At 54.0% G+C, this 11,480-nt stretch overlaps 2 protein-coding genes across 2 annotated transcripts; both read right to left on the bottom strand.

The window, feature by feature from the left end:
* Positions 1-56: 56 nt before the first annotated feature.
* Positions 57-4,934, bottom strand: VOLCADRAFT_80433 (uncharacterized protein). The gene is made up of 14 exons (XM_002948875.1): positions 4,740-4,934; positions 4,446-4,649; positions 4,285-4,360; positions 4,117-4,205; positions 3,846-3,963; positions 3,667-3,743; positions 3,426-3,528; positions 2,988-3,205; positions 2,042-2,374; positions 1,654-1,734; positions 1,518-1,556; positions 1,305-1,385; positions 980-1,114; positions 57-767 (listed from the first exon to the last, which is right to left on the bottom strand). The coding sequence occupies exons 1-14, from the start codon at positions 4,881-4,883 to the stop codon at positions 723-725; spliced, it is 1,743 nt and encodes a 580-aa protein (XP_002948921.1). The 5' UTR covers positions 4,884-4,934; the 3' UTR covers positions 57-722.
* Positions 4,935-7,954: 3,020 nt separating this feature from the next.
* On the bottom strand, positions 7,955-11,467 carry VOLCADRAFT_73996 (uncharacterized protein). Its single transcript, XM_002948874.1, has 7 exons — positions 11,108-11,467; positions 10,966-11,025; positions 10,407-10,522; positions 9,832-9,845; positions 9,519-9,570; positions 9,087-9,186; positions 7,955-8,637 (listed from the first exon to the last, which is right to left on the bottom strand). The coding sequence occupies exons 1-7, from the start codon at positions 11,226-11,228 to the stop codon at positions 8,507-8,509; spliced, it is 594 nt and encodes a 197-aa protein (XP_002948920.1). The 5' UTR covers positions 11,229-11,467; the 3' UTR covers positions 7,955-8,506.
* Between the last annotated feature and the right edge of the window lie 13 nt (positions 11,468-11,480).

Here is an 11,480-nt window from a genome sequence, read left to right as displayed (position 1 = left end):
CATGCAACAGCATCTTCACAATCACAGATGCATTTGCAGTAATTTAGCCAGTTGATGTATGTACGTTGTTTACATCTGTAATCCAATCCTTTCTAGTTCGTCATCGGTTACATGTCGTTTTTTCACCGTCCCCAGACCAAGATGATGAGATTCTGACCATCAGTCAGTTTACATGGGGTACCTACCTACCGCACATCTGAAGCCTGTGCGCCACGTACGCGCGCGTAAGGTCAGAAACGCTGTACAGTGACAACAGCGCTGCTACCGCCAGCTTTGCTGACAACGAAAATGACCGACCTGGTCGCAGACCACGAACATGTGCAAACATTTAGGTAACACCATCAAACTTAATACTCAGGTTCCTAAGCCTGTTGCACAGCGTGGGCAAGCGTCTTTTCAACAACTTATCACACGTATGCATGAAACACCCCTTTCGCCCCTGCCCAGAACACGGCCTGACGAAATGACGCATATCTGGTCCCGTCCACAATCCGAGTTGCACTGATCCCTACCACGCTTGTCGACAGCAAATCCCGCATCGCCTCGCTCGTTCAAGTCCAACCTTCGCGTGTCGCAAGCTCGCTTCTACGCTCTGGACAACAGATGAACCCACACCCCGTGGAACTTTGCTGACGGCCGGCAAAAAAACCTTAATGCCTCGTCGTATGCTGCACAGGGGTAGACTTGAAAGCCCGACTCAAGCATGACAAGCGGAGCGCATTTTACTTCTTCGGCAGCGGCACCTTGTCACCCTTCTCGTTCAGGACCTGCAATAATATGAACATTTGCATATTTGACACTGCGATACCGGCCTCCAAATCGTCAATAATCACCATACTATGAAATCGCTATCCCGTACAGCGAACAGCGGCAAAGCACAGAATCATCCCACACCCCTTCCCATGTGCACAAATGCGTACTTCTGTGCGTATCATACCCTCGTTTCGACAAATCCCGAACCGTCCTGAAGAGACCTCACCATGTTCTCGCTAGAGATGGCCTCCGCCTTGAAGTCCTCCTCCAGACCATCATCAGCCTCAACAACCTCCTCCTTGATCTCGCTAACCAACTTGTCCAGGCTGGGCACGTCCTTCAAAGCCTCAGCGGACTTGGCCTAAGCAACGTGAGAAACAGAACAGGTTTCACAGAGTTGGTTAGCTGTGCATTAATTCCATAAGCTCAAAATGTAACCCGACACTTCCAATCCACTCATGCCGCAGAACGGATACACGATTCAAGGCATGATATGGTTTACACCAGACCCCAACCACTACTTAACCATGCGGACCTCGCCCGTTGCGCACCTTCTTGCCCTCGTCCTTGCGAGCCGCCACCTCCTTCGCCAGCTTGTCGGCCTTATCGACGACCTCGTGAATGCCGCCGACCTGAGAATGCAAGCATATTTGTCTTATGAAACTAGTACATCAAGACACTAAGGACAAATTACGCAGGGTCCAAAGCGACACCGCTTAAAACAACCAAGCATTACAGCCAATTTCCAGCACCAGGAGACCCACCATGTAGAAGGCCATCTCCGGCAGGTCATCATATTTGCCCTGCGAACACGATGTATAGGAGGTTGAAGGGAACAGCACGAACCTCGCCAGCACTGCAATGTAACTGATGCTCTGAATGTGGGACCAGGTAACTGACCTCAAGGATACCCTTGAAAGCTGCGATAGTATCCTTCAAGTCGACGTACTTGCCCGGGGTGCCGGTGAAGACCTCAGCAACCTGTGGTGGAAGGTCCAGTGGAAAACCGTTCACATACAGACGTGAAGGAGCTCTGGGTCGGACACCAAGAGCGGGTATCGCAATGGCTACAATAGTATCGCCTCCAGGAAATGCCATTTGCAGGAGAGGGGACATGCAAAGAGCGCAACCATGTGGCAGCCGTGCCAAGGTGACGCTGCTCGATTTCGCCACCCCAGGCTGTACACAGCAATAATCAAGAAGGCCTTCGACCAACCAGGCTTTGTTACCAAACCCGCACACGAGGCAGTTCCAAGACCTGATTCCTGATAACGTCATCGCAGCGTACCTGGAATGGCTGCGACAGGAAACGCTGAATCTTGCGCGCGCGAGCCACGGTCAGCTTATCCTCCTCGGACAGCTCATCCATACCCAGAATGGCAATGATATCCTGCAAGTTCTTGTAGTCCTGCAGGACCTTCTGCACACCACGAGCCACGTTGTAATGCTCGGCGCCGATGATGTTCGGGTTCAGCATGCGACTTGTCGAGTCCAGCGGGTCCACGGCTGGGTAGATGCCCAGCTCAGCAATCGAACGCGATAGCACAGTTGTGGCGTCCAAGTGAGCGAAGGTCGTGGCCGGAGCCGGATCCGTCAAGTCATCAGCAGGTACGTACACCGCCTGAGAAAACAAAGCCCACCGGGATGGTTCATACACAGAACATGAAATTGTAGAATTGCGCGCAGCCATCTCTTAAACGACTTGCTTACGCCGGATAAAACGGCGGAGAAATGCCAGGAACAAATGCGCGATGCGATGTAAACATCCGCGTGATGTAGATGATCGCGTTGCCTCGAGGTTTTCGGGCACAAGAACTTGATCCTCCCGTTAGGAAGGGCGAATCGTTCGCACGATATTGCGGCTAACGGACCAATCGTTGCACTTACGGGGGAAACCACATAGCATGCGGTTGATATCCACGCGCCTTTAATTGTGCACCCACAAACCAGATCCGAAACCACGCATAATCTGTTCCTTGTTCTATTTATGCCGTCAAGTACGCGATAGCCCAACAGGCTACTGTAACCACAAAAACAATCCCGCTGCTACTAAATGCTTTTCCCCTCGAGCAATAGACTGCTTCAGCCGCGGACAGGCGTTAATATAAATTATACTCAAAACGCCAAGCTCCAGGCGGAAATGGAGCCCAGGACTGACGAGAAATGCGTGCTAGTGAGCAACTGCGCGGCAAAGTCGCTAAGGCAACAGGCGGCCACCCCAAACACAGACAGACCTGCACTGAGGTAATGGAGCCTTTCGTGGTGGTTGTAATGCGCTCCTGCAGCCCACCCAAATCGGTGGCCAGGGTCGGCTGGTAACCCACAGCCGAGGGAATGCGACCGAGCAGGGCCGACACCTCCGAGTTAGCCTGTGTAAAGCGGAAGATGTTGTCCACGAAAAGCAGCACATCCTGACCCTCCACGTCACGGAAGTACTCGGCGACCGTCAGGCCTGCAGGATTGCATTTACAAAGTCTTCAGCAATTGCACCAGTGCAAGAACTCAACGAGGTCCGACCTAAACTCGACGACCGACTTTGGTACGGCAATGGTAATTGGGGCTTATGCAACCACCGGAGTTTATTCATGACGCGTTCGGTGTCCCTATTCACTTAGGGACGTACTGTTGCCAAGTAGGCAATTCGGCCATCCGCCTAGTGACCGGTCACGCACCAGTCAAAGCCACACGGGCACGAGCACCCGGAGGCTCGTTCATCTGGCCGTACACAAGCGTGCACTTCGATTCGCCACGCTTGTCGCCAAGCTTAATGACGCCCTGCCAAGAAAAAATTGAGGTCACAGCCCCGCGTTAATATACATCACATTTGTAGCTATGTTGCTGCCATTCAGGAGGAAGCGACGGACGCCAGCAGCAGGCAAACCCATCAGCGGACGGTGATCCGCCCATGCTTACCGATTCGATCATCTCACGGTACAGATCATTGCCCTCGCGGGTACGCTCGCCCACCCCAGCAAACACGGAGAAACCACCTGGAGCATAATCCAGATGGCCACGTCAGGAGTGTACCAACAGACATCCATACACCCACAAGCATTCATTTGGACGTGAAATGCATAGGAGCCACAACGCACCGTGCGCTTTGGCCACGTTGTTGATCAGCTCCATAATCAACACAGTCTTCCCCACACCGGCGCCACCGAACAGACCGATCTTGCCACCACGCTGGTAGGGAGCCAGTAGATCCACGACCTGATGGAGAACCCAAGCCATAGTGTTGAGCACAGCTCAAAGTTTCCGATACCGCCATTAAGCTTATCGCATAATGCAAACGAAGTCCGCCCAGCTGTAGATCCCTTGCAAGAAATTTATCACCGCAACCAAATATTGAACAGGCCTCCGCACCTTGATGCCGGTCACCAGGATCTCCTGCTCAGTGCTCTGCTCGGTGAACTCCGGAGCGTCACGGTGAATAGACCAGACCTCAGCAGCATCTATGAAAATGGGAAAGAAATGACTGAAGTGAACGCACATTCCACTAGGTGCCCGCAAGGCTGATACATTGAACCTCACCGATGGGACCCTGCTCGTCGACAGGCTCGCCAATCACATTCATAATACGTCCTAGAGTTCCGCGACCAACCGGCACCTGTAGGTCAGTCAGCAAGACAGTCAAGGCGGTAGTTCTAGCATGATGATGTAAGCCTTTGCGCAGGCACCCTCGTATCTCTCACCTTAATGGGCGCGCCAGTGTTGAGCACCTTTTGACCACGGACCAGGCCATCAGTGCTGTCCATGGCAATGCAGCGCACCGTGTTGTCGCCCATGTGCTGAGCCACCTCCATAACAAGGCGCACGCTGTGTCCCTGAACCTCCAGCGAGCTGAGGATGGACGGCAGCTCCCCATCGAAACGGACATCGACCACAGGTCCGATGACCTAGCAGTTGTTGCGGGAAGATGAGTATCGTCGGCTGCTTCCGGGAACAACGACACCGCGTGATGATCGACGTTCCGGCGGCCGACGCACCTGGCTTACGAAGCCAACATCCGCTGAGGCAGCAGCAGCAGGCTCCGCAGCAAAAGCACGCACGGCGTTCAGCAGAGCGGTGTTGCGGCCCTGAGCGACCTGCCTCAGGCAGGTCGCCGCGAAACGGCTCGTCCCCGAGAGCATCCTTATCCGACCCACGCACAACCCGCTATTGGTGGGGAGGATAGAAACTAGGCTAGTACCCGCACTACGGACAACTGGCTCGCGACAACATCAACTTGCCATGTGCGCCCCTGGAGCGGTCATGCCTGAATCAGACAAACGGACTCAAATGGGTTACAAAAATTATTATCTTTCACATAAGCGCTAGATAATATTCTTTTAGCCAGTAAGCTCACGTCTTGCGTGCTGACGGACACTCCAACATGTTTCAACAAAGATTGAAGCGCAACAACGAAGCCACAGAGAGCGTACAAAAAATTTTCTACTTGGATGTGAGCATTCTGAGAAATTAACAGGACTACCGGGTACGCACATTGCGGAGGGCCCGCGGACCTGATCATAACTTTTTCGCGCTATCCGCACGGCCATGCTGGTAATCACGGGTGCTGCAACCTGGCGTAGTAACTGGCCAAATTGTATGGCGAAGGCAGCCGCGCGTGCTCCGCGTACGAACACGGTTAAAGTACCTTTGGTGAGAGAAAGATTGGGTCTTGGCAATGCACGCCCTCGCCAAGCTTTGCTTTGAGCATTATGCGTTTACCAGCGCAGCTTTCGTACCTTCTCGGTAGTGTATCCGTCGTTCCATACCTCCGGCCACAGGCCAATCCGAACGTCGGGGACACGATGATCCAACTACCCACAAGTCGATTAACCTGTGCGTACGTAAACATGTCGCCAAAGCTCCTTCCGATGCACATTCATATCCAACGAGGGAAAGGGCCTTGTCGCTGTATTGTAAGCTAGGCCCTGGAACGTCTTCGTGGGCAGCATAGCCATCTGCCACAGGCCAGACAATGACCCAAATGGAGACCCTAATACGCGCCTTGGCTTTGCTTCTGGATCGTTCCTCATCACGTCACGTGAAGGGTGCTGGGACCCCAGCCGATTTGTGGGTGCTGGTTTCAAAAGCAGCCGGTATAAGCCATGTCCGGCAGTTTATGAATGCACGTGGGTGCATTCGCGTTCAGCCGTTCATTGCCTTTGGATAAGCAATTACTGTTATCGGATGTCATCTGTGCATGAAATGGAAAGCCGTTCATTCAGTCATACAGGGGTAAAAAAGCGTGTGGAGGGTATGCTGGGTTCTCGGGAACGTTGAGCCGCAGCATTACAGCATATCATTCCCAGCCATTCATGGCCGCGGTGGGTAGCGCATGACGCCTGGGGACGGCCCGGTTCTCCCCACGTCATGTATTCGTAACGATATAATGCAAGCATCGCTCACATTGGCGCACCCTGTTGCATCCATATTGGACGTTCAAAAATGCAACCCGGGTATTGCAATCTACGAGTTAATGAACATATGGGGAAAGCCCACAGAGACCAGGTCCACGGAGTTCTCCTGGCTTTCGTACAGGTTACCGCAGTTTTAAACCTGAAGGGGGACAGTCGCGGCGGTTCCAACCAACAGGATAGTGGTTCCTGTGTCGCGGCGGTTCCAACCAACAGGATAGTTCCAACCAACAGGATAGGCTTCGTTGCCTAAGTGCCTGAAGCAATCCTGGGTAGCTGCATGTGCTGCTGTGCCTGTACAGCCGCGGTGTAATACCACGACATGGACAGCAGGATGGCACAAAAAGCCCGCCAGGGGCCTGGACAGCCTGGCGGTTCCCAGTGTAAACAGTTGTGTGCCAGTGGAAAACGCCATGAAAACCATTGTGGTGATTCACACGTAGGTGAGCACAACGTTATGCTATGCATCTGTAAGGAGAAGACGAGGAGCTGCATATTAAGACCAGCATGCCAAGCACTCGCCGGCAGGGGCAATTCCAAAACCCTTGCTGCTAACGTGCCTGAGCTACGCAACTCCGGCTTCTCTTAAAGCTTTCCTTGGCATGTCAGTGTTGATTGCACTCATCACTCGTTGCATTGCCATTTCGCATACCAAACTCGCACATCCGCTGCAGACGGCCTGCAGAAATATAAGACACAACGCCTGTCGTTCTCAACGCTGGCCCGCCAACCCAGCAATAGGCTAAGAGTGTCTGCCATGGAGCTTGCACATGCTACAGCACAGGACAGGCGGCACCGCACGCAAGCGGCACCCGGCCCTGAATTACACAACAAGCTCGATCCCAGGGTGCCCAGCACACAGAAGTCGCCCAAAGTGTGAACTGTCTGCGTGCATGGCCCAACTTGGTCCTGTTAGCGCGTTCAGCACTGCTCTGGCAGCACTGCCAGCACCTAACTCGCCTATATGATAATATGCTCCAGTTGCCTTATTCGCATTTCCTAATCTAGTCTGTACTCTCTCTAAGATTGAGTGCGCTCTTGCCGTGTGTACAATGTAACAGTCGCACAGTAGACAAAAATATACACATCGTCATATCAAAAGAAACCCAACGGCAACATGCATCCACCACGCCAGCACAAGAGTTATGCGATATTGTAGTACAAAGCCCAAGACCTGTGCATTACTAAACACACGCCGCTCGTAACACGCGCATATGCATTCGCCCTTTGCCCCTCTGGGCACCTCCGTCAGATCCCCAGGGCCCTGACTTCTTCGGAACCCCTCCTCGCCTGCCGCGGCTCCGACATACCTGACACACCTCCTACAGCCCCCAGCACGCGCTGCCTTACCTCTGCGCCACTCCGTCGTACCATCAGAGCTACCATCACTACATGCACTAGCCCAGTCAACGCCACTGCCAACAAGGTCAAAAATCCTAAGAAACCTCAGACAGCGACCAGCCCCGGCGCCACCTTCAGCATACAAACCCAGCCGCATTTGACTTCACATCCGAAAAACATGACTGATGACAATGACGCGTTCTGGGGACGAAATTCCTGAGCTACCTCTTATCTCCGGCCACCTGCAAAACAAACCCCAACTCCAAAGCAGCCACACATCACACAGACACCGGATAATGATATTAGTGATTATTACTATCTCACTTTGCAACACGGCGATACATTCCCAGATTACGACTCTTTGCAAAATGTAAGATGCGCGTTCGACAGGTACCACACGTGCCCTGCGGATTCCACTCGACTTCCCCCAACCCCCGCCCCCGCCGCCGCGCCGCCTCATTGAGAGGAGGTCATAGGCTAGAACGGGCTGACGGAGGAAAGCGCTGCTACAAGGGTTTGAGCGGTCCCTGCTGGCATCCAGCCACGCGTGGCGGCCGTCCGTGCGTCCGGAGGCATGAGACATCAATCCTAATGCCGGCCCTCACAGAGAAGGCAATTGGAACAACACCCTTGCTCCGTCCACACAGTGTTGCTGCTGTTGGTGGTGTGGCGCCGCCAAGTCGCCGGAGGGTTACCGTCGCAAAAAGGTTCGGTGCCAAGTGCCATTGCAGAACCAATCACCCCCAATCCACAACCCAGATTCACAACACATCAGAATGAAGCAACTTGATAATCAAAGCACTGATTTACACCCCTACCCCTGCAGCAACCAACCGCGTAGCAAGCAATCCCGTCCTAGTTCGACACCGGGCTCCGACAGCCTCCCAGGTGCCGGTCCGCAGGCCCTAAGACAGCCGCAGTGAGAGCACCTAATCCACAGCGGACCCTCTCACGACTCTCTCAACACGGCTCCTCCTGCCAAACGCCGGAGCAACCGAACGGAACAGACATCAAACGCGGGTGCCCGTAGCGGTGGGCAGCATTGCCGACGGCTGCAGCCGCTCGCCATAAACGTCGGATCGATGCCCCACCGGATCCAGCAGCAATTTGCCCTCGTCGCGGCCAGTCGCGGGAATGCTGCCTGCACGCAACGAGTACCCCGAGGAGGCCATCATTACTTCATTAGCGACGCTCCTTACGACCAAAAAAAACATTTGGGGTCGCTCTTACAACCGCAAATAATCGTGCGCTACTTGTACGAGGAAAGGCATCCGCCAGGAGGTTGGTTTCTATTCCTGGGTCTGGCCCTTGAACTGGCCCTTGAACTGGTTCTGGAGAAGCCCCGCTCTTCAATTGAAGAGCGCGCCCCGCTCTTCAAGTTTTTAACAAGACATAGCCGAAACCTTGCACAAGGGTTTTTGCTGGTCGGAGTGCTGAAAGCATGGCATGGCATGTCGCCAACGGTCGAATTGCAACACACGCCTGTTGGGACTCGCGCTTGCCCAGTCGAAGTTGCGCATGGAAGACATACGTGAACGGGAGATCAATCAGGAAGGGGCGCAAAGCAGGAGGTTTTACGTTTCGACTCACCTTCCAGCGTCGGCAAGGCTGAAGGCGTTTGCAAGGGCGGGACCCAGGAGGTGGGGATCAGGCAATGAAGCATGACCGCGATACCTGCTAGCCTGTTAATCTGTGTGGCCATACCATGAAGGACACGCGACCACAACGCAAAATGTGGGCGACTCAGCAATTCCGACGACAACGCGCGGAGGGGTAGTGGAAACGCTCAAACGCGGCAGTTTCGAAACGCAGGAGAGAGGGGGCAATGGTGGACGAACGCTGCGTGGCATTGCTGCGTGGGAACGCATTGCAAGGTGACGCCCTCGAGGGGGGTTGCCAGAGGTGAGGCTCATGGGCCTTTGCTCCCGCCAGCTCCGCCCGGCGACCCTTCCACCTTCCTTCCTGATCCCCCTCCATAACCCATACCCCCTTAACCCAACCCACCACCCCAACCCCACGCACCCAGCTCGGAGCATCTCTCCCAACTAGCTGTCGGCACAGATCGTTTGCGAAGCTGCGGCCAAGGCAAGCAGGCAAGCAGTAAGGGCTCTCTTCACACCTTCAAAGGGTGGTAACGCAACTCCAAAAGGTGTGTAATACACGCACATGCACACACGCGCGGATACAAGTCTCTACCCACATGGCAAATGGTGCTGTACCCTCTCTAGGTATAGTTCGGACGCAACCTAGGTTTAGTTCACCCAGTTCACACGTCCCTCTGGCCGGGGGCCCCCCCACTTCCACCGTCCCGCCCTCCCCCAACGGGCCAACTCACTGGTTGCAGTTGCGCTGCGTACACACCAGAGGATTGGGTTGAGGTGGAGCAACAGGGGAGGAAGACGGAAATTACCGAGCGTCACGGAGACCGAGGAGGCACGTGGGGCAAAAGCAACGAAGAAAGTAAGACACGGCAAACACGGCAGCCATAAGTTAACACGGCACTTCTTCATGCAGCACGCCTGCTTGGGTAGAGCAGGGAGCTCACTTCGCGGGTCGCACTGGTGGGTTGATGCACTGGAGGGCGGGGTTCCCAAGTATGCTGCATGGACATCAATGCAGACACTCTCTCTCTCACGCACAGGTCTTTGTTGGTCTGCAATTGACCCATCATCTCCATATGCATTAGGAGAGGTTTCACTTCTTTTCAAAAGTAAAGGACCCATTATACCCAACCCGGCGCCCAGCTCCGGTCCCGCATCAGCAGAGAAACCAGGAGGAGCTTGGCAGGATGTTTTCCCGTACCCGACTGTTGGATGGAACCTGACTGAATAGAAAAACCGGCTGCTGCTGCAACCCAGCTGCCGCTGTTGCCGCTGCTGCTGCTGCTGCTGCGATCCAGATGTGGCGCACCTGTAACAAGTGATAGTTGTTGCCCTTGTACTCGTTTCCCATGCGCTGGACTAGGTGGTGGATCTCTTGCTGCGTCATGGTGGTTTCCCCCATAGGGATGCTCTCGCGGAAGACGACTACAGCAGGTGGTGCGGGGGACATGGGAGGTGCGAAAATGTTGCCCATGTTGCGAGGAGGCATGGCATACAGGGCAAGGGGGAGGGGCGAGTCCTGCAGCAAAACCCCCTCGCGAGTGGCAAGTTAAGGAGAAGGTTGGAGCCGGCCCCATCCGATACAACTGTTCTGACGCATGGTGCTGCAAGAATATAGTTTTGAGACTAGTTGTTTGGCTTCATGCATGGGTTACGATGGGCGGTTTGTTGAGGTTTCTGTCGACGGATGGGCGCGACACAGGGAGGTGCCCGTGACCTGGGAGCTAACACTCCAAGGGCAGTGAGACAGGCGCATCCGATTCTTTGAGATACACCGTTATCATCCATATCAAGTTACATCCGCTTCTTTTCAGCATTCATGGACCTGAATTACTACACGCACTGCTTGAGCTGTGAGCAAAACCTACCTTGCCCGGGAGCATCACGAGGGTTCGTAGCAAACACTCCTGAATAATCATAGTCGTGCCCTGTCACAGGTCGCCATGGAGTGAGTTCCCTGCTAATCCGTAGCACGGAAACGCAGCCCGCTCCACGCCTGAAGTCCCTTACCTCCATAAGCATACTCCACACCGTATACCTCGACACCAGAGTGGAAAATACCAACGCCGCACCAATATGTCCAGTTATTCTGAGGTGCTAGGTCGTATATATTCAAAACCACTGGTGCCATAGCGGTCCTTAGAACAGTATGAAAGCCGCCCAGGGCGGCTTAGTGCAGCCCGTGCGCTGGCCGTGAAAGTAATGACTGTTAGCTACAGCAAGCAATATTGTAGGTCCAGAAGTAGTGCTAACAAAATGCTACGATATGTTTGTACAATAACTACCTCATGGAATGGAAATGAGAAGCCTAAACTTTCTTTGCACAGAAATTCAAGCACATCAGAAGCCACAATCGGCACTTTGATTGGACTGTATAATTTGG

This window comes from Volvox carteri (genome assembly GCF_000143455.1).
Source record: "Volvox carteri f. nagariensis unplaced genomic scaffold VOLCAscaffold_12, whole genome shotgun sequence".
In the NCBI taxonomy this organism is placed as follows: domain Eukaryota; kingdom Viridiplantae; phylum Chlorophyta; class Chlorophyceae; order Chlamydomonadales; family Volvocaceae; genus Volvox; species Volvox carteri.
Note: the sequence above shows the minus strand (reverse complement) of the source record. Positions and strands in the feature narration are given on the sequence as shown.